This window comes from Coregonus clupeaformis, unplaced genomic scaffold (assembly GCF_020615455.1).
Source record: "Coregonus clupeaformis isolate EN_2021a unplaced genomic scaffold, ASM2061545v1 scaf1464, whole genome shotgun sequence".
In the NCBI taxonomy this organism is placed as follows: domain Eukaryota; kingdom Metazoa; phylum Chordata; class Actinopteri; order Salmoniformes; family Salmonidae; genus Coregonus; species Coregonus clupeaformis.
This window is the reverse complement of record NW_025534918.1, coordinates 23,550-50,568: the sequence shown is the minus strand read 5'-3', so window position 1 is coordinate 50,568 and position 27,019 is coordinate 23,550. Positions and strand designations below refer to the sequence as shown.

General features: G+C 50.0%; 1 protein-coding gene across 2 annotated transcripts in view; it reads right to left on the bottom strand.

Moving 5' to 3' along the window:
* Window positions 1-27,019, bottom strand: part of LOC121535540 (kinesin-associated protein 3) — a 74,830-nt gene that overhangs the window by 42,767 nt on the left and 5,044 nt on the right. The window contains exons 3-8 of one of the 2 annotated variants that reach the window (XM_045218251.1): window positions 25,080-25,231; window positions 24,857-24,909; window positions 17,427-17,568; window positions 9,577-9,676; window positions 7,779-7,903; window positions 6,488-6,586 (exon numbers count right to left, since the gene is read on the bottom strand). In XM_045218251.1, coding sequence (XP_045074186.1) covers window positions 6,488-6,586; window positions 7,779-7,903; window positions 9,577-9,676; window positions 17,427-17,568; window positions 24,857-24,909; window positions 25,080-25,231 — 671 coding nt within the window. The remainder of the gene's footprint in view (window positions 1-6,487; window positions 6,587-7,778; window positions 7,904-9,576; window positions 9,677-17,426; window positions 17,569-24,856; window positions 24,910-25,079; window positions 25,232-27,019) is intronic. The other variant, XM_045218252.1, reaches the window with a different exon arrangement.

Below are 27,019 nucleotides of genomic sequence, written 5' to 3'. Positions count from 1 at the left end.
CAGCCAGGTTCAACAACAGGGACAGCTACTAGAGAACAGGAGGATCATCTCAGCCAGGTTCAACAACAGGGACAGCTACTAGAGAACAGGAGGATCATCTCAGCCAGGTTCAACAACAGGGACAGCTACTAGAGAACAGGAGGATCATCTCAGCCAGGTTCAACAACAGGGACAGCTACTAGAGAACAGGGGGATCATCTCAGCCAGGTTCAACAACAGGGACAGCTACTAGAGAACAGGAGGATCATCTCAGCCAGGTTCAACAACAGGGACAGAGCAACTAGAGAACAGGAGGATCATCTCAGCCAGGTTCAACAACAGGGACAGCTACTAGAGAACAGGAGGATCATCTCAGCCAGGTTCAACAACAGGGACAGCTACTAGAGAACAGGAGGATCATCTCAGCCAGGTTCAACAACAGGGACAGAGCAACTAGAGAACAGGAGGATCATCTCAACCAGGTTCAACAACAGGAACAGCTACTAGAGAACAGGAGGATCATCTCAGCCAGGTTCAACAACAGGGACAGCTACTAGAGAACAGGAGGATCATCTCAGCCAGGTTCAACAACAGGGACAGCTACTAGAGAACAGGGGGATCATCTCAGCCAGGTTCAACAACAGGGACAGCTACTAGAGAACAGGAGGATCATCTCAGCCAGGTTCAACAACAGGGACAGCTACTAGAGAACAGGAGGATCATCTCAGCCAGGTTCAACAACAGGGACAGCTACTAGAGAACAGGAGGATCATCTCAGCCAGGTTCAACAACAGGGACAGCTACTAGAGAACAGGAGGATCATCTCAGCCAGGTTCAACAACAGGGACAGCTACTAGAGAACAGGAGGATCATCTCAGCCAGGTTCAACAACAGGGACAGCTACTAGAGAACAGGAGGATCATCTCAGCCAGGTTCAACAACAGGGACAGCTACTAGAGAACAGGGGGATCATCTCAGCCAGGTTCAACAACAGGGACAGCTACTAGAGAACAGGGGGATCATCTCAGCCAGGTTCAACAACAGGGACAGCTACTAGAGAACAGGAGGATCATCTCAGCCAGGTTCAACAACAGGGACAGCTACTAGAGAACAGGAGGATCATCTCAGCCAGGTTCAACAACAGGGACAGCTACTAGAGAACAGGAGGATCATCTCAGCCAGGTTCAACAACAGGGACAGCTACTAGAGAACAGGAGGATCATCTCAGCCAGGTTCAACAACAGGGACAGCTACTAGAGAACAGGAGGATCATCTCAGCCAGGTTCAACAACAGGGACAGCTACTAGAGAACAGGAGGATCATCTCAGCCAGGTTCAACAACAGGGACAGCTACTAGAGAACAGGGGGATCATCTCAGCCAGGTTCAACAACAGGGACAGCTACTAGAGAACAGGAGGATCATCTCAGCCAGGTTCAACAACAGGGACAGAGCAACTAGAGAACAGGAGGATCATCTCAGCCAGGTTCAACAACAGGGACAGCTACTAGAGAACAGGAGGATCATCTCAGCCAGGTTCAACAACAGGGACAGCTACTAGAGAACAGGAGGATCATCTCAGCCAGGTTCAACAACAGGGACAGAGCAACTAGAGAACAGGAGGATCATCTCAGCCAGGTTCAACAACAGGGACAGCTACTAGAGAACAGGAGGATCATCTCAGCCAGGTTCAACAACAGGGACAGCTACTAGAGAACAGGAGGATCATCTCAGCCAGGTTCAACAACAGGGACAGCTACTAGAGAACAGGGGGATCATCTCAGCCAGGTTCAACAACAGGGACAGCTACTAGAGAACAGGAGGATCATCTCAGCCAGGTTCAACAACAGGGACAGCTACTAGAGAACAGGAGGATCATCTCAGCCAGGTTCAACAACAGGGACAGCTACTAGAGAACAGGAGGATCATCTCAGCCAGGTTCAACAACAGGGACAGCTACTAGAGAACAGGAGGATCATCTCAGCCAGGTTCAACAACAGGGACAGCTACTAGAGAACAGGAGGATCATCTCAGCCAGGTTGAACAACAGGGACAGCTACTAGAGAACAGGAGGATCATCTCAGCCAGGTTCAACAACAGGGACAGCTACTAGAGAACAGGGGGATCATCTCAGCCAGGTTCAACAACAGGGACAGCTACTAGAGAACAGGGGGATCATCTCAGCCAGGTTCAACAACAGGGACAGCTACTAGAGAACAGGAGGATCATCTCAGCCAGGTTCAACAACAGGGACAGCTACTAGAGAACAGGGGGATCTAAATGCCCATTCAGCTACACAGGGTAGGAGGACAGAGATTCTATTTCAAATCCATTCCATCTTCCAGAGCTGTCCAGAGCTCAAGCAGACCAGTATCCTGCCTAAACAAGGTCTGCTAACAACTAGATCGCTGTGAGCGAAGGCCAGGTACAACTATGAATGTTACCTCTGAGCAGCTGCTCCGGTTTGACCAGAGGTCCCTGGTTCTTCTTAAAGGGTTAGGGGTTATACTGTGGGGTTAGGGGTTAGGGTTATACTGTTGGGTTAGGGGTTATACTGTGGGGTTAGGGGTTAGGGTTATACTGTTGGGTTAGGGGTTATACTGTGGGGTTAGGGGTTAGGGTTATACTGTTGGGTTAGGGGTTAGGGTTATACTGTGGGGTTAGGGGTCAGGGTTATACTGTGGGGTTAGGGGTTAGGGATATACTGTGGGGTTAGGGGTTAGGGATATACTGTGGGGTTAGGGGTTAGGGTTATACTGTGGGGTTAGGGGTTAGGGATATACTGTGGGGTTAGGGGTTAGGGATATACTGTGGGGTTAGGGATATACTGTGGGGTTAGGGTTAGACTGTGGGGTCAGGGGTATACTGTGGGGTTAGGGATATACTGTGGGGTTAGGGATATACTGTGGGGTTAGGGGTTAGGGATATACTGTGGGGTTAGGGGTTAGGGATATACTGTGGAGTTAGGGATATACTGTGGGGTTAGGGGTTAGGGATATACTGTGGGGTTAGGGGTTAGGGATATACTGTGGGGTTAGGGGTTAGGGATATACTGTGGGGTTAGGGATATACTGTGGGGTTAGGGTTAGACTGTGGGGTCAGGGGTATACTGTGGGGTTAGGGATATACTGTGGGGTTAGGGATATACTGTGGGGTTAGGGGTTAGGGATATACTGTGGGGTTAGGGGTTAGGGATATACTGTGGGGTTAGGGGTTAGGGATATACTGTGGGGTTAGGGTTAGACTGTGGGGTCAGGGGTATACTGTGGGGTTAGGGATATACTGTGGGGTTAGGGATATACTGTGGGGTTAGGGGTTAGGGATATACTGTGGGGTTAGGGTTAGACTGTGGGGTCAGGGGTATACTGTGGGGTTAGGGATATACTGTGGGGTTAGGGGTTAGGGATATACTGTGGGGTTAGGGGTTAGGGATATACTGTGGGGTTAGGGATATACTGTGGGGTTAGGGGTTAGGGATATACTGTGGGGTTAGGGGTTAGGGATATACTGTGGGGTTAGGGGTTAGGGATATACTGTGGGGTTAGGGATATACTGTGGGGTCAGGGGTTAGGGATATACTGTGGGGTTAGGGGTTAGGGATATACTGTGGGGTTAGGGATATACTGTGGGGTTAGGGATATACTGTGGGGTTAGGGATATACTGTGGGGTTAGGGATATACTGTGGGGTTAGGGATATACTGTGGGGTTAGGGGTTAGGGATATACTGTGGGGTTAGGGATATACTGTGGGGTTAGGGGTTAGGGATATACTGTGGGGGTTAGGGATATACTGTGGGGTTAGGGATATACTGTAGGGGTTAGGGATATACTGTGGGGTTAGGGATATACTGTGGGGTTAGGGATATACTGTGGGGTTAGGGGTTAGGGATATACTGTGGGGTTAGGGATATACTGTGGGGTTAGGGGTTAGGGATATACTGTGGGGTTAGGGATATACTGTGGGGTTAGGGGTTAGGGATATACTGTGGGGTTAGGGATATACTGTGGGTTAGGGGTCAGGGTTAGACTGTGGGGTTAGGGGTTAGGGATATACTGTGGGGTTAGGGGTTAGGGATATACTGTGGGGTCAGGGGTTAGGGATATACTGTGGGGTTAGGGGTTAGGGTTATACTGTGGGGTTAGGGGTTAGGGATATACTGTGGGGTTAGGGGTCAGGGTTATACTGTGGGGTTAGGGGTTAGGGATATACTGTGGGGTTAGGGGTTAGGGATATACTGTGGGGTCAGGGGTTAGGGATATACTGTGGGGTTAGGGGTTAGGGTTATACTGTGGGGTTAGGGGTTAGGGATATACTGTGGGGTTAGGGGTCAGGGTTATACTGTGGGGTTAGGGGTTAGGGATATACTGTGGGGTTAGGGATATACTGTGGGGTTAGGGATATACTGTGGGGTTAGGGGTTAGGGATATACTGTGGGGTTAGGGGTTAGGGATATACTGTGGGGTCAGGGGTCAGGGATATACTGTGGGGTTAGGGGTTAGGGATATACTGTGGGGTTAGGGATATACTGTGGGGTTAGGGATATACTGTGGGGTTAGGGATATACTGTGGGGTTAGTGGTTAGGGTTAGACTGTGGGGTCAGGGGTCAGGGTTAGACTGTGGGGTTAGGGGTTAGGGATATACTGTGGGGTTAGGGGTTAGGGATATACTGTGGGGTCAGGGGTCAGGGATATACTGTGGGGTCAGGGGTTAGGGATATACTGTGGGGTTAGGGATATACTGTGGGGTTAGGGATATACTGTGGGGTTAGTGGTTAGGGTTAGACTGTGGGGTTAGGGGTCAGGGTTATACTGTGGGGTTAGGGGTTAGGGATATACTGTGGGGTTAGGGATATACTGTGGGGTCAGGGGTTAGGGATATACTGTGGGGTTAGGGATATACTGTGGGGTTAGGGGTTAGGGTTAGACTGTGGGTTAGGGGTTAGGGTTATACTGTGGGGTTAGGGGTTAGGGATATACTGTGGGGTTAGGGATATACTGTGGGGTTAGGGATATACTGTGGGGTTAGGGGTCAGGGATATACTGTGGGGTTAGGGGTTAGGGTTATACTGTGGGGTTAGGGGTTAGGGTTATACTGTGGGGTTAGGGATATACTGTGGGGTTAGGGATATACTGTGGGGTTAGGGGTTAGGGTTATACTGTGGGGTTAGGGATATACTGTGGGGTTAGGGGTTAGGGATATACTGTGGGGTTAGGGGTTAGGGATATACTGTGGGGTTAGGGATATACTGTGGGGTTAGGGATATACTGTGGGGTCAGGGGTTAGGGATATACTGTGGGGTTAGGGTTATACTGTGGGGTTAGGGATATACTGTGGGGTTAGGGGTTAGGGATATACTGTGGGGTTAGGGATATACTGTGGGGTTAGGGGTTAGGGATATACTGTGGGGTTAGGGGTTAGGGATATACTGTGGGGTTAGGGGTTAGGGTTATACTGTGGGGTTAGGGATATACTGTGGGGTTAGGGGTTAGGGATATACTGTGGGGTTAGGGGTTAGGGATATACTGTGGGGTTAGGGATATACTGTGGGGTTAGGGATATACTGTGGGGTTAGGGGTTCGGGATATACTGTGGGGTCAGGGGTTAGGGATATACTGTGGGGTTAGGGGTCAGGGATATACTGTGGGGTTAGGGGTTAGGGATATACTGTGGGGTTAGGGATATACTGTGGGGTTAGGGGTTAGGGATATACTGTGGGGTCAGGGGTTAGGGATATACTGTGGGGTTAGGGGTCAGGGATATACTGTGGGGTTAGGGGTTAGGGATATACTGTGGGGTCAGGGATATACTGTGGGGTTAGGGGTTAGGGATATACTGTGGGGTTAGGGGTTAGGGTTATACTGTGGGGTTAGGGATATACTGTGGGGTTAGGGGTTAGGGATATACTGTGGGGTTAGGGGTTAGGGATATACTGTGGGGTTAGGGATATACTGTGGGTTAGGGGTTAGGGTTATACTGTGGGTTAGGGGTTAGGGTTATACTGTGGGGTTAGGGATATACTGTGGGGTTAGGGGTTAGGGTTATACTGTGGGTTAGGGGTTAGGGTTATACTGTGGGGTTAGGGATATACTGTGGGGTTAGGGGTTAGGGTTATACTGTGGGTTAGGGGTTAGGGTTATACTGTGGGTTAGGGGTTAGGGTTATACTGTGGGTTAGGGGTTAGGGTTATACTGTGGGGTTAGGGGTTAGGGTTATACTGTGGGGTTAGGGATATACTGTGGGGTTAGGGGTTAGGGTTATACTGTGGGGTTAGGGTTATACTGTGGGTTAGGGTTATACTGTGGGGTTAGGGGTTAGGGTTATACTGTGGGGTTAGGGATATACTGTGGGGTTAGGGGTTAGGGTTATACTGTGGGGTTAGGGTTATACTGTGGGTTAGGGTTATACTGTGGGGTTAGGGGTTAGGGTTATACTGTGGGGTTAGGGTTATACTGTGGGGTTAGGGGTTAGGGTTATACTGTGGGGTTAGGGGTTAGGGTTAGACTGGTACCTCTCAGCAGCTGCTCCTGTTTTACCAGTAGTCCCTGGTACTTCTTAAAGGCCTTCTCATGTTCCTTCCTCAAGGCCTGGTTGTCAGGGTCGTCTTCACGTAGTTACAGTCAAGGAAGGGCTCTGACTGACTGACTGATTTATTTATTATTGACAAAACAGCAACAGTAAAGGGGGTACATGGAAAAACTGACACACCCTGGGATCAGCATCCATTCATTTCCCACAGCAAACGGTTATTTATCATCACTTAGAAAACCATGCAGGGGTGTTCAATGTCAGTCCTGAAGGGCCAAAACACTGCAGGGGTGTTCAATGTCAGTCCTGAAGGGCCAAAACACTGCAGGGGTGTTCAATGTCAGTCCTGAAGGGCCAAAACACTGCAGGGGTGTTCAATGTCAGTCCTGAAGGGCCAAAACACTGCAGGGGTGTTCAATGTCAGTCCTGAAGGGCCAAAACACTGCAGGGGTGTTCAATGTCAGTCCTGAAGGGCCAAAACACTGCAGGGGTGTTCAATGTTCAGTCCTGAAGGGCCAAAAACACTGCAGTGGTGTTCAATGTCAGTCCTGAAGGGCCAAAACACTGCAGGGGTGTTCAATGTCAGTCCTGAAGGGCCAAAACACTGCAGGGGTGTTCAATGTCAGTCCTGAAGGGCCAAAACACTGCAGGGGTGTTCAATGTCAGTCCTGAAGGGCCAAAACACTGCACGGGTGTTCAATGTCAGTCCTGAAGGGCCAAAACACTGCAGGGGTGTTCAATGTCAGTCCTGAAGGGCCAAAACACTGCACGGGTGTTCAATGTCAGTCCTGGAGGGCCAAAACACTTCTGATTTTCATCCACTCCTTCTAATCAGGGACTGATTCAGACCAGGGACACCAGGTGAGTGGAATTAATGACCAGGGGACCAACATTTAACAGCCCTGCATTAAAGGATATACGTCTCCTAACCCAGACCCTGACCCTGACCCTGACCCCGACCCCGACCGACCCCCGACCCAGACCCCGACCCTGACCCAGACCCCGACCCTGACCCAGACCCCGACCCTGACCCAGACCCCGACCCCGACCCAGACCCCGATGCCGACCCCGACCCAGACCCCGACCCCGACCCTGACCCAGACCCTGACCCTGACCCTGACCCAGACCCTGACCTGACCCTTACCCAGACCCCGACCCTGACCCAGACCCTGACCTGACCCTTACCCAGACCCAGACCCCGACCCCGACCCAGACCCAGACCCCGACCCCGACACTGACCCCGACCCTGACCCAGACCCTGAAGTGAAGGATATATGTCTTGGTCTTCTTCTGCAGTTCGTCCTGCCAGAGGTCGTATCTCTTCAGTTCGTGTTCGATGACATTCATACACAGAGCTCCGATCTTATAGTGGGTCACCAGCCCATGGAACTGGGAGAAACTATATGGAGATAGAAGGATTAGGGTTAAAGTATGAATACTGACATACTAGACTAAATATACTATAGGATAAGTAAACTGTAGGCCATGGATCTGGGAGAAACAGGGGTCAGAACAAGGGACAATATACTGAAGGAACACTAATTATCCAGAGCGACTTACAGTTAGTGAGTGCATACATAATTTTTTTATTTTTCATACTGGCCCCCCGTGGGAATCGAACCCACTACCCTGGCGTTGCAAACACCATGCTCTACCAACTGAGCTACATCCCTGCCGGCCATTCCCTCCCCTACCCTGGACGACGCTGGGCCAACTGTGCGCCGCCCCATGGGTCTCCCTAAGGTTACCCAAATGACACCCTGTTGGTGACCTGTCATTCAGAGACCCACAGACACACCTGTTCTTTTTCTTGTTATTTTGGCATATCAGTTTGGAAACAATGTAAAAAAATATATATATATACAAATATGGTCTCTTTTTTTGCTTTCTTGAATAAGGCAGCTCCAAAATGCAGGTGTTTCAGCTGATTGGTTCTGACTAATAAACTTGAAATATTGTTACTCATCAGTTATCCCATAGACATGAGGAGTGACGTAGTCTGGTTTCTACACCAGAAGTTAATGGTTATCTGTAGGAGGAATGTATTTGGTGGAGGCAATTAAGCTGGGAATGTACTGAGTAAAGGAAAGGTTGCGGTCACTGATAAGGGTGGAGAGATGTGGATTAGTGAGGAATGGAGGGCCGAGGTCAGGTCAGGTCACGTTAAGGGAGAAGGAACAGTTTATTACCCACATCACTTCACTTCCTGCCTAGAAATGAAGATGAGGAAGGAGGTCACCTAAATTGGAGCACACACACTACCGTTCAGAAGTTTGGGGTCACTTAGAAATGTCCTTGTTTTCGAAAGAAAAGCAATTTGTTTGTCCATTAAAATAACATCAAATTGATCGGAAATACATGTAGACATTGTTCATGTTGTAAATGGCTATTGTAGCTGGAAACTGCAGATTTTTTATGGAATATCTACATAGGCGTACAGAGGCCCATTATCAGCAACCATCAGTCCTGTGCTCCAATGGCACGCTGTGTTTGCTAATCCAAGTTTATCATTTTAAAAGGCTAATTGATCATTAGAAAACCCTTTTGCAATTAAGTTAGCACAGCTAAAAACTGTTGTGCTGATTAAAGAAGCAATAAAACTGGCCTTCTTCAGACTAGTTGAGTATCTGGAGCATCAGCAATTGTGGGTTCGATTACAGGCTCAAATCGGCCAGAAACAAATAACTTTCTTCTGAAACTCGTCAGTCTATTCTTGTTCTGAGAAATGAAGGCGACTCCGGGATGCTGACCCTCTAGGCAGAGTTGCAAAGAAAAAGCCATATCTCAGACTGCCCTGTGATTGGATATAATACATTTGAATGAGATTAACAGCAGTTGGCAGCATTCTATAAGCCTGAATAGAGATGTAGCACTTACACTCCACTACCACTGAATGTAACAACAGAAAAGCGAAAGGCCTTCTGAGTAAAGCTGTCGTATAAAGTATCAAATGGGGCGGCAGGTAGCCTAGCAGTTAGAAAGGTGAGCTAGCAACCGGAGGGTGATGAGTCAACAGGAAAATGATGTTTGTCCCAATGCTGTCCCTCCCTTCTCCCCACCTCTATTATTTACCTGGAAAAGCAGAAGAAGACATAGATGATGGTGGTGGCAAGCTCAACACTCTGCTTCCAGTCCTCCCGCAGCACTCTGGCCAGGGCTCCTAGAGCCGTTTCTACAGGACAGACAGAGACACACACAGAGACAAACAGAACATTAGACATACGGACAAGAGCAGGGCCACTGTCCTGCTGGTTAACTATGCATATACTGCAAGCCTTCTCTGCCTCTCCCCCCTCTCCTCTCCTTCTCCCCTCTCCCCTCTCCTTCTCCGTCTCTCCCCTCTCCCCTCTCCTTCTCCGTCTCTCCGTCTCTCCCCTCTCCTTCTCCCCTCTCCCCTCTCCTTCTCCGTCTCTCCCCTCTCCCCTCTCCCTTCTCCCCTCTCCCCTCTCCCCTCTCCTTCTCCCCTCCCCTCTCCCTCTCCTTCTCCATCTCTCCCCTCTCCTTCTCCGTCTCTCCCCTCTCCTTCTCCGTCTCTCCCCTCTCCTTCTCCTCTCTCCCTCTCTCTCCCCTCTCCTTCTCCGTCTCTCCCCTCTCCCTCTCCCCTCCCTCTCCATCTCTCCCCTCTCCTTCTCCGTCTCTCCCCTCTCCTTCTCCGTCTCTCCCCTCTCCTTCTCCCCTCTCCTTCTCCATCTCTCACCTCCCCCCTCTCCATCTCTCCCCTCTCCCCTCTCCCCTCTCCTTCTCCGTCTCTCCCCTCTCCTTCTCCGTCTCTCCCCTCTCCTTCTCCGTCTCTCCCTTCTCCCCTCTCCCTTCTTCCCTCTCCCTTCTCCCCCTCTCCTTCTCCGTCTCTCCCCTCTCCTTCTCCGTCTCTCCCCTCTCCTTTCTCTCTCCCTCTCCCCCTCCTTCTCCATCTTCCCTCTCCGTCTCTCCCCTCTCTTCTCCATCTCTCCCTCTCCTTCTCCCCTCTCCGTCTCTCCCCTCTCCTTCTCCATCTCTCCCCTCTCCGTCTCTCCCCTCTCCGTCTCTCCCCTCTCCCCTCTCCCCTCTCCGTCTCTCTCCTCTCCGTCTCTCCCCTCTCCGTCTCTCCCCTCTCCCCTCTCCTTCTCCGTATCTCCCCTCTCCATCTCTCCCCTCTCCTTCTCCGTCTCTCCCCTCTCCTTCTCCCCTCTCCTTCTCCATCTCTCACCTCCCCCATCTCCATCTCTCCCCTCTCCCTCTCCCCTCTCCTTCTCTCTCTCCCTCTCCTTCTCTCTCTCCCTCTCCTTCTCCGTCTCTCCCCTCTCCCTCTCCTTCTCCCTCTCCCTTCTCCCCTCTCCCTCTCCTTCTCCGTCTCTCCCTCTCCTTCTCCGTCTCTCCCCTCTCCATCTCTCCCCTCTCCTTCTCCGTCTCTCCCCTCTCCTTCTCCCTCTCCTTCTCCATCTCTCCCCTCTCCGTCTCTCCCTCCGTCTCTCCCCTCTTCTTCTCCATCTCTCCCCTCTCCCCTCTCCCCTCTCCTTCTCCTCTCTCCCCTCCCCCTCTCCTCTCTCTCCTCTCCGTCTCTCCCTCTCTCTCTCCCCTCTCCCTCTCCTTCTCCATCTCTCCCCTCTCCTTCTCCCCTCTCCTCCCCCTCTCCTTCTCCATCTCTCCCTCTCTTCTCTCCCTCTCTTCTCCTCTCTCCCTCTCCTTCTCCCCTCTCCCCTCTCCTTCTCCATCTCTCCCCTCTCCCCTCTCCGTCTCTCCCCTCTCCCCTCTTCCCTCTCCTTCTCCGTCTCTCCCCTCTCCCCTCTCCTCTCCTTCTCCATCTCTCCCCTCTCCCCTCTCCTTCTCCATCTCTCCCCTCTCCGTCTCTCCCTCTACCCTCTTCTCTCCCCTCTCCCTCTCCTCTCTCCCCTCTCTCCTTCTCCGTCTCTCCCCTCTCCTTCTCTCCTCTCCCTCTTTCTCATCTCTCCCCTCTCCTTCTCCGTCTCTCCTCTCTCCATCTCTCCCTCTCCTTCTCCGTCTCTCCCTCTCCTTCTCCGTCTCTCCCTCTCTCGTCTCTCCCCTCTCACTCTCTCCTCTCCGTCTCTCCCTCTCTCCCTCTCCTTCTCTCCCTCTCCTCCTCTCCTTCTCCGTCTCTCCTCCTCTCCTCTCTCCATCTCTCCCCTCTCCTTCTCTCCCTCTCCTTCTTTCTCCCCTCTCCATCTCTCCTCCTCTCCGTCTCTCCCTCTCCTTCTCCATCTCGCCCCTCTCCTTCTCCATCTCTCCCCTCTCCTTCTCCTCTCTCCCTCCTTCTCCACCTCCTTTCTCTCCCTCTCCCTCTCCTCTCTCCCCTCCCTCCTCTCTCTCCTCTTTCGCTCTCCCTCTCTTCTCTCTCCCCTCTCTCCTTCTCCTCTCTCCCCCCTTCTCCCTCTCCCTCTCCTTCTCTCTCTCCCCTCTCCTCTCTCCCTCTCCTTTCTCTCTCCCTTCTTCTCCCTTCTCCACTCTCTCTCTCTCCATTCTCTCTCTCCCTCCCTTCTCTCCCTCTCCTTCTCCGTCTCTCCCCCTCTCCTTCTCCTTCTCCCCTCTTCTCCCCTCTCCTTCTCCATCTCTCCCCCCTCCCCCTCTCCATCTCTCCCTCTCCCTCTCCTTCTCTCTCTCCCCTCTCCTTCTCCGTCTCTCCCCTCTCCTTCTCCGTCTCTCCCCTCTCCCTCTCCTTCTCCCTTCCTCTCTCCCTCTCCTCTCCGTCTCTCCTCTCTCCTTCTCTCTCTCTCCTCTCCTCTCTCCCCTCTCCTTCTCTCCTCTCTCCCTCTCTCTCTCCGTCTCTCCCCTCTCCTCTCTCCCTCTCCTTCTCGTCTCTCCCTCTCTCTCTCCCCTCCTCCCTCTCCTTCTCCGTCTCTCCCCTCTCCTTCTCCTCTCTCCCTCCTTCTCCGTCTCTCCTCTCCCCTCTCCTTCTCCATCTCTCCCTCTCGAGTCTCTCCCTCCTTCTCCATCTCTCCCTCTCCTTCTCCCTCTCCTCTCCTCTCTCCTTCTCCATCTCTCCCCTCTCCGTCTCGTCCCCTCTCTCATCTCTCCCCTCTCCCTCTCCTTCTCCATCTCTCCCTCTCTCCCTCTCCCCTCTCTCTCTCTCCCCCCTCTCCCTCTCTCTCTCTCCTCTCCTCTCTCCCTCTCCCTCTCTCTCCCTCCCATCTCTCCCCTCTCCCTCTCTTCTCCCTCTCCTCTCCTTCTCCGTCTCTCCCTCTTTCTCTCCCTCTCCTTTTCTCTCTTCTTCCTCTTTCTCTCTTCTCCTTCTTCCTTTCTCTCCTCTCCCTCTCCCCTCTCCTTCTCCATCTCTCCCCTCTCCCCTCTCTCTCCTCTCTCTCCCTCTCCTCTTCCCTCTCTCTCCCTCTCCTCTCTCCCCTCTCCCTCTCGTCTCTCCTCTCTCCTCTCCTTCTCTCCTCTCTCCTCTCTCCTCTCTCCTCTCTCCCTCTCCCTCTTCTCTCCCCTCTCCATCTCTCCCTCTCCTCTCCCTCTCTTCCCTCTCCCTCTCGTCTCTCCTCTCCCTCTCCTCTCTCTCTCTCCTCTCTCTCTCTCTCTCTCTCCCTCTCCTCTCTCCTCTCTCCGTCTCTCCGTCTCTCCCCTCTCCTCTCTCCCTCTCTCTCTCTCCTCTCTCCCCTCTCCCTTCTCTCCCCTCTCCTCTCCTTCTCCCTCTCTCCCTCTTCCCCTCTCTCCCTCTCCTTCTCTCCCCTCTCCTTCTCTCTCTCCCTCTCCATCTCTCCCTCTCTCCTCTCTCCTCTCTCCGTCTCTCCCCTCTCCCTCTCTCCCTCTCTTCTCCGTCTCTCCCCTCTCCTTCTCCCTCTCTCCCCTCTCCTTCTCCGTCTCTCCCTCTCCTTCTCCTCTCCTTTCTCTTCCCCTCTCCTCTCTCCCTCTCTTCTCCCATCTCTCCCCTCTCCTCCTCTCCCCTCTCCCTTCTCCCATCTCTCCCCTCTCCTTCTCTCTCTCCCCTCTCCCTCTCTCCATCTCTCCCTCTCCTTCTCCGTCTCTCCCTCTCCTTCTCTCTCTCTCCCTCTCCTTCTCTCCTCTCCTTCTCCTCTCTCACCTCTCCCCTTCATCTCTCCCTCCTCTCCTCTCCCTCTCCTTTTTCCCTCCTTCTCCCCTCTCTCTTCTTCTCCCCTTTCTCCCCTCTCCTTCTCCATCTTCACTCCCCTCTTCTCCTCCCTCTCCTTCTCCTCTCTCCCCTCTCCTTCTCCGTCTCTCCCCTCTCTTCTGTCTCTCCCTCTCCCTCTCCTTCTCTCCTCTCCCTTCTCCCTCTCCCTCTCTCCCCTCTCCTTCTCCTCTCTCCCCTCTCCGTCTCTCCCTCTCTTCTCTGTCTCTCCCCCCTCTTCTCTCTCTCTCTTTCTTCCCTCTCCTTCCTCTCTCCCCTCTCCCTCTCCTTCTCCCTCTCCTCCTCTCCTCTCCTTCTCCTCTCTCCTCTCCCTTCCTTCTCCATCTCTCCCTCTCCTTCTCCATCTTCCCTCTCCTTCTCCCCTCTCCGTCTCTCCCTCTCCCTCTCCCATCTCTCCCTCTCCGTCTCTCCCTCTCCGTCTCTCCCTCTCCCCTCTCCCTCCATCTCCCCTCTCCCTCTCCCCTCTCTTCTCTCTCCCTCTCCTCTCTCCTCTCTTCTCTCCCTCTCCTCTCTCCCTCTCCCCTCTCCCTCTCTCCTCTCCTCTCTCCTCTCTCCCCTCTCCTTCTCCATCTCTCCCCTCTCCTTCTCTCCCCTCTCCTTCTCCGTCTCTCCCCTCTCGTCTCTCCCCTCTCCTTCTCCGTCTCTCCCCTCTCCTCCCTCTCCTTTCTCCCTCTCCTCTCTCCCTCTTCCATCTCTCCCTCTCCCTCTCTCTCCATCTTCCTCTCCTCTCCCTCCCTTCCTCTCTCTCCTCCCCCTCTCTCCCTCTCCCTTTTCGTCTCTCCCCTCTCTTCTCTGTCTCTCCCCTCTCCTTTCATCTCTCCCTCTCTTCTCCTCTCTCCCCTCTCCATCTCTCCCCTCTCCTTCTCCGTCTCTCTCTCTCCCCTCTCCGTCTCTCCCCTCTCTTCTCTCCCCTCTCCAGTCTCTCCCCTCTCCCTCTCCTTCTCCGTCTCTCCCCTCTCCTTCTCCATCTCTCCCCTCTCCTTCTCCATCTCTCCCTCTCCTTCTCTCCCCTCTCCTTCTCTCTCTCCCTCTCCATTCTCCCCTCTCGTCTTCCCTCCCCTCTCCTTTCGTCTCTCCCTCCATCTCTCCCTCTCCTTCTCTCCCTTCCCTCTCCCCTCTCCTTCTCCGTCTCTCCCCTCTCCTTCTCCATCTCTCCCCTCTCCTTCTCTCCCCTCTCCTTCTCCGTCTCTCCCCTCTCCATCTCCCTCTCCCCTCTCCTTCTCGTCTCTCCTTCTCCCCCTCTCCCCTCCTTCTCCGTCTCTCCCCTCTTTCTCCGTCTCTCCCCTCTCCTTCTCCGTCTCTCCCCTCTCTCCTCTCCCTCTCCTTCTCCATCTCTCCCCTCTCCTTCTCCGTCTCTCCCCTCTCCATCTCTCCCCTCTCCTTCTCCGTCTCTCCCCTTCCCTCTCCTCTCCCTCTCCCCTCTCCTTCTCCTCTCCCTCTCCTCTCTCCCTCTCTCCCTCTCCTTCTCTCTCTCCCCTTCCTTCTCCATCTCTCCCCTCTCCTCTCTCCCCTCTCCTTCTCCATCTCTCTCTCCCTCTCCTCTCCTTCTCCTCTCTCCCTCTCCTTCTCCTTCTCCCTCTCCCTCTCCTCCTTCTCCTCTCTCTCTTCCTCTCTCCCTCTCCTCTCTCCCCTCTCCTTCTCCATCTCTCCCCTCTCCGTCTCTCCCCTCTCCTTCTCCATCTCTCCCTCTCCTTCTCCTCTCTCCCTCTCCTCTCTCCCTCTCCTTCTCCATCTCCCCTCTCCTCTCTCCCTCTCCATCTCTCCCTCTCCCTCTCCGTTCTCCCTCTCCCTCTCTCGTCTCTCCCCTTCCGTCTCTCCCCTCTCCTTCTCCGTCTCTCCCCTCTCCCCTCTCCTTTCCTCTCTCCCCTCTCCCCTCTCTCTCCTCTGTCTCTCCCCTCTCCGTCTCTCCCCTCTCCTTCTCCATCTCTCCCCTCTCCGTCTCTCCCCTCTCCTTCTCCATCTCTCCCTCTCCGTCTCTCCCCTCTCCCCTCTCCTCTCTCCCCTCTCCGTCTCTCCCCTCTCCTTCTCCATCTCTCCCCTCTCCCCTCTCCTTCTCCCTCTCTCCCTCTCCTCTCCGTCTCTCTCCTCTCCGTCTCTCCCCTCTCCTTCTCCGTCTCTCCCCTCTCCTTCTCCCCTCTCCTTCTCCATCTCTCCCATCTCCTTCTCTCCCCTCTCCCTTCTCCGTCTCTCCCCTCTCCGTCTCCGTCTCTCCCCTCTCCCCTCTCCTTCTCCGTCTCTCCCCTCTCCGTCTCTCCCTCTCCTCTCTCCCTCTCCTTCTCCCCTCTCCCCTCTCCCCCTCTCCTTCTCCATCTCTCCCTCTCCTTCTCCATCTCTCCCTCTCCCCTCTCCCTATCTCCCCTCTCCCCTCTTCCCTCTCCTTCTCCATCTCTCCCTCTCCCTCTTTCTCCGTCTCTCCCTCTCCTTCTCTCTCTCCCTCTCCGGTCTCTCCCCTCTCCTCTCTCTCTCTCTTTCCTCTCTCCCTCTCTCTTCTCTCCCCTCTCCTTCTCCGTCTCTCCCCTCTCTGCCTCTCCCCTCTCCTTCTGCATCTCTCCCCTCTCCTTCTCCGTCTCTCCCCTCTCCATCTCTCCCCTCTCCCCTTCCTCTCTGTCTCTCCCTCTCCCCTCTCCTTCTCCGTCTCTCCCCTCTCCCCTCTCTGTCTCTCCTCCCCTCTCTCTCTCCGTCTCTCCCTCTCCCTCTCCCCTCTCCCTCTCTCCCCTCTCCCCTCTCCTTCTCCGTCTCTCCCCTCTCCTTCTCCGTCTCTCTCTCTTTCATCTCTCTCTCCATCTCTCCTCTCTCTCTCCCTCTCTTCTCCTCTCTCTTCCTCTCTCCCTCTCCTTTCCATCTCTCCCTCTCCGTCTCTCCCCTCTCCCCCTCTCCTCTCTCCCTCTCTCTCTCCCCTCTCTTCTCCGTCTCTCCCCTCTCCCCTTCTCTCTCTCCCCTCTCCTCCCCCTCTCTCTTCTCTCCCCTCCTTCTCCTCTCCTTCTCCATCTCTCCCATCTCCTTCTCTCCCCCTCTCCCTTCTCCTCTCTCCCCTCTCCGCTCCTCTCTCCCTCTCCCTCTCTTCTCGTCTCTCCCCTCTCCATCTCTCCCCTCTCCTTCTCTCTCTCCCCTCTCCTTCTCCATCTCTCTCCTCTCGTCTCTCCCTCTCCTTCTCCATCTCTCCCTCTCCGTCTCTCCCTCTCCTTCTCCATCTCTCCCCTCTCCCCTCTCCTTCTCCATCTCTCCCCTCTCCGTCTCTCCCCTCTACCCTCTCCGTCTCTCCCTCTCCCTCTCCGTCTCTCCCCTCTCCTTCTCCGTCTCTCCCCTCTCCTTCTCTGTCTCTCCCCTCTCCTTCTCCGTCTCTCCCCTCTCTGCCTCTCCCCTCTCCTTCTGCATCTCTCCCCTCTCCTTCTCCGTCTCTCCCCTCTCCTTCTCCGTCTCTCCCCTCTCCTCTCTCCCCTCTCCGTCTCTCCCTCTCCCCTCTCCTTCTCTCCCCTCTCCTTCTCTCTCTCTCCCCTCTCCTTCTCCGTCTCTCCCCTCTCCTCTCTCCCCTCTCCTCTCTCCCCTCTCTGTCTCTCCCCTCTCCTTCTCCGTCTCTCCCCTCTCCTTCTCCGTCTCTCCCCTCTCCTTCTCTGTCTCTCCCTCTCCCTTCTCCGTCTCTCCCTCTCTCCTCTCCCCTCTCCTTCTCTGTCTCTCCCCCTCTCCTTCTCCGCCTCCTTCTCCTCTCCCTCTCCTTGTCCGTCTCTCCCTCTCCATCTCTCCCCTCTCCCCTCTCCTTCTCCCCTCTCCCTCTCCGTCTCTCCCCTCTCCCCTCTCCCCTCTCCGTCTCTCCCCTCTCCCTTCTCCGTCTCTCCCCTCTCCTTACCATTCTGCAGTAGTTCCTCCAGATTATCAGGGTTCCTGGCCAGGTGTAGGATGAGTGTAGCTCCTTTCACCTTCTCCTCCATACCTTCATACAGCAGCTCAACATACTCTTCCACCTTGTTGATGTTAGCCTCCTCATCTATCTAGAACAGAGAGACACCTTGTTGATGTTAGCCTCCTCATCTATCTAGAACAGAGACACCTGGTTGATGTTAGCCTCCTCATCTATCTAGAACAGAGACACCTTGTTGATGTTAGCCTCCTCATCTATCTAGAACAGAGACACCTTGTTGATGTTAGCCTCCTCATCTATCTAGAACAGAGAGACACCTTGTTGATGTTAGCCTCCTCATCTATCTAGAACAGAGAGACACCTTGTTGATGTTAGCCTCCTCATCTATCTAGAACAGAGAGACACCTTGTTGATGTTAGCCTCCTCATCTATCTAGAACAGAGGCACCTTGTTGATGTTAGCCTCCTCATCTATCTAGAACAGAGACACCTTGTTGATGTTAGCCTCCTCATCTATCTAGAACAGAGGCACCTTGTTGATGTTAGCCTCCTCATCTATCTAGAACAGAGACACCTTGTTGATGTTAGCCTCCTCATCTATCTAGAACAGAGAGACACCTTGTTGATGTTAGCCTCCTCATCTATCTAGAACAGAGAGACACCTTGTTGATGTTAGCCTCCTCATCTATCTAGAACAGAGAGACACCTTGTTGATGTTAGCCTCCTCATCTATCTAGAACAGAGAGACACCTTGTTGATGTTAGCCTCCTCATCTATCTAGAACAGAGACACCTTGTTGATGTTAGCCTCCTCATCTATCTAGAACAGAGAGACACCTTGTTGATGTTAGCCTCCTCATCTATCTAGAACAGAGACACCTTGTTGATGTTAGCCTCCTCATCTATCTAGAACAGAGAGCACCTTGTTGATGTTAGCCTCCTCATCTATCTAGAACAGAGAGACACCTTGTTGATGTTAGCCTCCTCATCTATCTAGAACAGAGAGACACCTTGTTGATGTTAGCCTCCTCATCTATCTAGAACAGAGAGACACCTTGTTGATGTTAGCCTCCTCATCTATCTAGAACAGAGAGACACCTTGTTGATGTTAGCCTCCTCATCTATCTAGAACAGAGGACACCTTGTTGATGTTAGCCTCCTCATCTATCTAGAACAGAGAGACACCTTGTTGATGTTAGCCTCCTCATCTATCTAGAACAGAGGCACACCTTGTTGATGTTAGCCTCCTCATCTATCTAGAACAGAGACACCTTGTTGATGTTAGCCTCCTCATCTATCTAGAACAGAGAGACACCTTGTTGATGTTAGCCTCCTCATCTATCTAGAACAGAGGGACACCTTGTTGATGTTAGCCTCCTCATCTATCTAGAACAGAGAGACACCTTGTTGATGTTAGCCTCCTCATCTATCTAGAACAGAGGCACACCTTGTTGATGTTAGCCTCCTCATCTATCTAGAACAGAGACACCTTGTTGATGTTAGCCTCCTCATCTATCTAGAACAGAGAGACACCTTGTTGATGTTAGCCTCCTCATCTATCTAGAACAGAGACACCTTGTTGATGTTAGCCTCCTCATCTATCTAGAACAGAGAGACACCTTGTTGATGTTAGCCTCCTCATCTATCTAGAACAGAGAGACACCTTGTTGATGTTAGCCTCCTCATCTATCTAGAACAGAGCACCTTGTTGATGTTAGCCTCCTCATCTATCTAGAACAGAGAGACACCTTGTTGATGTTAGCCTCCTCATCTATCTAGAACAGAGACACCTTGTTGATGTTAGCCTCCTCATCTATCTAGAACAGAGAGACACCTTGTTGATGTTAGCCTCCTCATCTATCTAGAACAGAGACACCTTGTTGATGTTAGCCTCCTCATCTATCTAGAACAGAGACACCTTGTTGATGTTAGCCTCCTCATCTATCTAGAACAGAGAGACACCTTGTTGATGTTAGCCTCCTCATCTATCTAGAACAGAGACACCTTGTTGATGTTAGCCTCCTCATCTATCTAGAACAGAGAGACACCTTGTTGATGTTAGCCTCCTCATCTATCTAGAACAGAGAGACACCTTGTTGATGTTAGCCTCCTCATCTATCTAGAACAGAGACACCTTGTTGATGTTAGCCTCCTCATCTATCTAGAACAGAGACACCTTGTTGATGTTAGCCTCCTCATCTATCTAGAACAGAGACACCTTGTTGATGTTAGCCTCCTCATCTATCTAGAACAGAGACACCTTGTTGATGTTAGCCTCCTCATCTATCTAGAACAGAGACACCTTGTTGATGTTAGCCTCCTCATCTATCTAGAACAGAGACACCTTTGTTGATGTTAGCCTCCTCATCTATCTAGAACAGAGACACCTTGTTGATGTTAGCCTCCTCATCTATCTAGAACAGAGAGACACCTTGTTGATGTTAGCCTCCTCATCTATCTAGAACAGAGACACCTTGTTGATGTTAGCCTCCTCATCTATCTAGAACAGAGAGACACCTTGTTGATGTTAGCCTCCTCATCTATCTAGAACAGAGGACACCTTGTTGATGTTAGCCTCCTCATCTATCTAGAACAGAGACACCTTGTTGATGTTAGCCTCCTCATCTATCTAGAACAGAGACACACCTTGTTGATGTTAGCCTCCTCATCTATCTAGAACAGAGGCACCTTGTTGATGTTAGCCTCCTCATCTATCTAGAACAGAGACACCTTGTTGATGTTAGCCTCCTCATCTATCTAGAACAGAGGCACACCTTGTTGATATTAGCCTCCTCATCTATCTAGAACAGAGAGACACCTTGTTGATGTTAGCCTCCTCATCTATCTAGAACAGAGACACCTTGTTGATGTTAGCCTCCTCATCTATCTAGAACAGAGACACCTTGTTGATGTTAGCCTCCTCATCTATCTAGAACAGAGACACCTTGTTGATGTTAGCCTCCTCATCTATCTAGAACAGAGACACCTTGTTGATGTTAGCCTCCTCATCTATCTAGAACAGAGGACACCTTGTTGATGTTAGCCTCCTCATCTATCTAGAACAGAGACACCTTGTTGATGTTAGCCTCCTCATCTATCTAGAACAGAGACACCTTGTTGATGTTAGCCTCCTCATCTATCTAGAACAGAGAACACCTTGTTGATGTTAGCCTCCTCATCTATCTAGAACAGAGACACCTTGTTGATGTTAGCCTCCTCATCTATCTAGAACAGAGGACACCTTGTTGATGTTAGCCTCCTCATCTATCTAGAACAGAGAGACACCTTGTTGATGTTAGCCTCCTCATCTATCTAGAACAGAGGCACCTTGTTGATGTTAGCCTCCTCATCTATCTAGAACAGAGAGACACCTTGTTGATGTTAGCCTCCTCATCTATCTAGAACAGAGACACCTTGTTGATGTTAGCCTCCTCATCTATCTAGAACAGAGACACCTTGTTGATGTTAGCCTCCTCATCTATCTAGAGCAGAGAGACACCTTGTTGATGTTAGCCTCCTCATCTATCTAGAACAGAGACACCTTGTTGATGTTAGCCTCCTCATCTATCTAGAACAGAGGCACCTTGTTGATGTTAGCCTCCTCATCTATCTAGAACAGAGACACCTTGTTGATGTTAGCCTCCTCATCTATCTAGAACAGAGACACCTTGTTGATGTTAGCCTCCTCATCTATCTAGAACAGAGACACCTTGTTGATGTTAGCCTCCTCATCTATCTAGAACAGAGACACCTTGTTGATGTTAGCCTCCTCATCTATCTAGAACAGAGACACCTTGTTGATGTTAGCCTCCTCATCTATCTAGAACAGAGAGACACCTTGTTGATGTTAGCCTCCTCATCTATCTAGAACAGAGACACCTTGTTGATGTTAGCCTCCTCATCTATCTAGAACAGAGAGACACCTTGTTGATGTTAGCCTCCTCATCTATCTAGAACAGAGAGCACCTTGTTGATGTTAGCCTCCTCATCTATCTAGAACAGAGACACCTTGTTGATGTTAGCCTCCTCATCTATCTAGAACAGAGACACCTTGTTGATGTTAGCCTCCTCATCTATCTAGAACAGAGACACCTTGTTGATGTTAGCCTCCTCATCTATCTAGAACAGAGAGACACCTTGTTGATGTTAGCCTCCTCATCTATCTAGAACAGAGAGACACCTTGTTGATGTTAGCCTCCTCATCTATCTAGAACAGAGAGACACCTTGTTGATGTTAGCCTCCTCATCTATCTAGAACAGAGAGACACCTTGTTGATGTTAGCCTCCTCATCTATCTAGAACAGAGAGACACCTTGTTGATGTTAGCCTCCTCATCTATCTAGAACAGAGAGACACCTTGTTGATGTTAGCCTCCTCATCTATCTAGAACAGAGAGACACCTTGTTGATGTTAGCCTCCTCATCTATCTAGAACAGAGAGACACCTTGTTGATGTTAGCCTCCTCATCTATCTAGAACAGAGAGACACCTTGTTGATGTTAGCCTCCTCATCTATCTAGAACAGAGGGACACCTTGTTGATGTTAGCCTCCTCATCTATCTAGAACAGAGAGACACCTGGTTGATGTTAGCCTCCTCATCTATCTAGAACAGAGACACCTTGTTGATGTTAGCCTCCTCATCTATCTAGAACAGAGACACCTTGTTGATGTTAGCCTCCTCATCTATCTAGAGCAGAGAGACACCTTGTTGATGTTAGCCTCCTCATCTATCTAGAACAGAGAGACCTTGTTGATGTTAGCCTCCTCATCTATCTAGAACAGAGGCACCTTGTTGATGTTAGCCTCCTCATCTATCTAGAACAGAGGCACCTTGTTGATGTTAGCCTCCTCATCTATCTAGAACAGAGACACCTTGTTGATGTTAGCCTCCTCATCTATCTAGAACAGAGGCACCTTGTTGATGTTAGCCTCCTCATCTATCTAGAACAGAGGCACCTTGTTGATGTTAGCCTCCTCATCTATCTAGAACAGAGAGACACCTTGTTGATGTTAGCCTCCTCATCTATCTAGAACAGAGGCACCTTGTTGATGTTAGCCTCCTCATCTATCTAGAACAGAGACACACCTTGTTGATGTTAGCCTCCTCATCTATCTAGAACAGAGAGACACCTTGTTGATGTTAGCCTCCTCATCTATCTAGAACAGAGGCACCTTGTTGATGTTAGCCTCCTCATCTATCTAGAACAGAGAGACACCTTGTTGATGTTAGCCTCCTCATCTATCTAGAACAGAGAGACACCTTGTTGATGTTAGCCTCCTCATCTATCTAGAACAGAGAGACACCTTGTTGATGTTAGCCTCCTCATCTATCTAGAACAGAGAGACACCTGGTTGATGTTAGCCTCCTCATCTATCTAGAACAGAGAGACACCTTGTTGATGTTAGCCTCCTCATCTATCTAGAACAGAGAGACACCTTGTTGATGTTAGCCTCCTCATCTATCTAGAACAGAGAGACACCTTGTTGATGTTAGCCTCCTCATCTATCTAGAACAGAGGCACCTTGTTGATGTTAGCCTCCTCATCTATCTAGAACAGAGACACCTTGTTGATGTTAGCCTCCTCATCTATCTAGAACAGAGACACCTTGTTGATGTTAGCCTCCTCATCTATCTAGAACAGAGACACCTTGTTGATGTTAGCCTCCTCATCTATCTAGAACAGAGACACACCTTGTTGATGTTAACCTCCTCATCTATCTAGAACAGAGGGACACCTTGTTGATATTAGCCTCCTCATCTATCTAGAACAGAGAGACACCTTGTTGATGTTAGCCTCCTCATCTATCTAGAACAGAGGCACCTTGTTGATGTTAGCCTCCTCATCTATCTAGAACAGAGACACCTTGTTGATGTTAGCCTCCTCATCTATCTAGAACAGAGAGACACCTTGTTGATGTTAGCCTCCTCATCTATCTAGAACAGAGAGACACCTTGTTGATGTTAGCCTCCTCATCTATCTAGAACAGAGACACCTTGTTGATGTTAGCCTCCTCATCTATCTAGAACAGAGGCACCTTGTTGATGTTAGCCTCCTCATCTATCTAGAACAGAGAGACACCTTGTTGATGTTAGCCTCCTCATCTATCTAGAACAGAGACACCTTGTTGATGTTAGCCTCCTCATCTATCTAGAACAGAGAGACACCTTGTTGATGTTAGCCTCCTCATCTATCTAGAACAGAGACACCTTGTTGATGTTAGCCTCCTCATCTATCTAGAACAGAGGCACCTTGTTGATGTTAGCCTCCTCATCTATCTAGAACAGAGAGACACCTTGTTGATGTTAGCCTCCTCATCTATCTAGAACAGAGAGACACCTTGTTGATGTTAGCCTCCTCATCTATCTAGAACAGAGGCACCTTGTTGATGTTAGCCTCCTCATCTATCTAGAACAGAGGCACCTTGTTGATGTTAGCCTCCTCATCTATCTAGAACAGAGAGAAACCTTGTTGATGTTAGCCTCCTCATCTATCTAGAATAGAGACACCTTGTTGATGTTAGCCTCCTCATCTATCTAGAACAGAGACACCTTGTTGATGTTAGCCTCCTCATCTATCTAGAACAGAGGCACCTTGTTGATGTTAGCCTCCTCATCTATCTAGAACAGAGAGACACCTTGTTGATGTTAGCCTCCTCATCTATCTAGAACAGAGGCACCTTGTTGATGTTAGCCTCCTCATCTATCTAGAACAGAGGCACCTTGTTGATGTTAGCCTCCTCATCTATCTAGAACAGAGAGAAACCTTGTTGATGTTAGCCTCCTCATCTATCTAGAATAGAGACACCTTGTTGATGTTAGCCTCCTCATCTATCTAGAACAGAGAGACACCTTGTTGATGTTAGCCTCCTCATCTATCTAGAACAGAGACACCTTGTTGATGTTAGCCTCCTCATCTATCTAGAACAGAGAGACACCTTGTTGATGTTAGCCTCCTCATCTATCTAGAACAGAGAGCACCTTGTTGATGTTAGCCTCCTCATCTATCTAGAACAGAGACACCTTGTTGATGTTAGCCTCCTCATCTATCTAGAACAGAGACACCTTGTTGATGTTAGCCTCCTCATCTATCTAGAACAGAGAGACACCTTGTTGATGTTAGCCTCCTCATCTATCTAGAACAGAGAGACACCTTGTTGATGTTAGCCTCCTCATCTATCTAGAACAGAGAGACACCTTGTTGATGTTAGCCTCCTCATCTATCTAGAACAGAGAGACACCTGGTTGATGTTAGCCTCCTCATCTATCTAGAAAGCAGAACCACACGGTCACAATGATGCTTTAGAGGTCTGTTGTGAGAAGCCCCTTAATAATTAAATGTATTGTTATGATATTAGCGTTATTCGTTAAAATAGTAGCAGTTGTAGTAATAGCAGTGACTGCTGAATGTCCCTTACTTACCTCCATTCCTTCAAATGGCGTTAGGTCTCTAGGTTTCACCACTCTCTTCTCTGCTGCAGAGAAATGGAATGCTTCACTGGTTAACACAGAACTACACTGTTATAGCATAGTCCTTACAGTGGAATAACACAATAACAACTCCAACTGTATCATAAACTATGGAGTGGTACCATAGTTATCTGTGGTATGTGTTTCAGGGGGGACAGTTGATGTCGATGCTCACCTTTCCCGCTGGCCTTCTTGCGGTTCTGTAGATAGAAGAGCAGCTGCTCCACCTCCGACAGCTTGGAGGGATGGATGAGTTTACACTCCTCAACCACCTTACGGGCCAGAGCTGCAATGTCTGTGCTCGTATTCAGGCTCTTCAGACGAATACTGACAGGGAGGGAGTGAGATAGAGGGGAATAGAATAGAGGGGAATATAATAGAGGGAAATAGAACAGAGGGAATAGAATAGAGGGGAATAGAATAGAGGGGAATAGAATAGAGGGGAATATAATAGAGGGGAGTAGAATAGAATAGAGGGGAGTAGAATAGAGGGGAATAGAATAGAGGGGAGTAGAATAGAATAGAGGGGAATAGAACAGAGGGAATAGAATAGAGGGGAATAGAATAGAGGGGAATAGAATAGAGGGGAATAAAATAGAGGGGAATAGAATAGAATAGAGGGGAATAGAATAGAGGGGAATAGAATAGAGGGGAGTAGAATAGAATAGAGGGGAGTAGAATAGAGGGAAATAGAATAGAGGGGAATAGAATAGAGGGGAGTAGAATATAATAGAGGGGAATATAATAGAGGGAATAGAATGGAATAGAGGGGAATAGAATAGAATAGAGGGGAATAGAGGGGAATAGAATAGAGGGGAATAGAATAGAGGGGAGTAGAATAGAATAGAGGGGAATAGAATAGAGGGGAATATAATAGAGGGGAGTAGAATAGAGGGTAATATAATAGAATAGAGGGGAATAGAATAGAGGGGAATATAATAGAATAGAGGGGAATAGAATATAATAGAGGGGAATAGAATAGAGGGGAATAAAATAGAGGGGAATAGAATAGAGGGGAGTAGAATAGAATAGAGGGGAATAGAATAGAATAGAATAGAGGGGAATAGAATAGAGGGGAATAGAATAGAGGGGAGTAGAATAGAATAGAGGGGAATAGAATATAGGGTAATAGAATAGAATAGAGGAGAATAGAATAGAGGGTAATATAATAGAATAGAGGGGAATAGAATAGAGGGGAATAAAATAGAGGGGAATAGAATAGAATAGAGGGGAATAGGATAGAATAGAGGGGAATAGAATAGAATAGAGGGGAATAGAATAGAATAGAGGGGAATAGAATAGAGGGGAATAAAATAGAGGGGAATAGAATAGAGGGGAGTAGAATAGAATAGAGGGGAATATAATAGAGGGGAGTAGAATAGAGGGTAATATAATAGAATAGAGGGGAATAGAATAGAATAGAGGGGAGTAGAATAGAATAGAGGGGAATATAATATAGGGGAGTAGAATAGAGGGTAATATAATAGAATAGAGGGGAATAGAATAGAGGGGAATAAAATAGAGGGGAATAGAATAGAGGGGAGTAGAATAGAATAGAGGGGAATAGAATAGCATAGAATAGAGGGGAATAGAATAGAGGGGAATAGAATAGAGGGGAGTAGAATAGAATAGAGGGGAATAGAATAGAGGGGAATAGAATAGAATAGAGGGGAATAGAATAGAGGGGAATAGAATAGAGGGGAATATAATAGAATAGAGGGGAGTAGAATAGAGGGGAATAAAATAGAGGGGAATAGAATAGAGGGGAGTAGAATAGAATAGAGGGGAATAGAATAGAGGGGAATAGAATAGAGGGAATAGAATAGAATATAGGGGTATAGAGGGGAATAGAATAGAATAGAGGGGAATAGAGGGGAATAGAATAGAGGGGAATAGAATAGAGGGGAGTAGAATAGAATAGAGGGGAATAGAATAGAGGGGAATATAATAGAGGGGAGTAGAATAGAGGGGAATATAATAGAATAGAGGGGAATAGAATAGAGGGGAATAGAATAGAATAGAGGGGAATAGAATAGAGGGGAATAAAATAGAGGGGAATAGAATAGAGGGGAGTAGAATAGAATAGAGGGGAATAGAATAGAATAGAATAGAGGG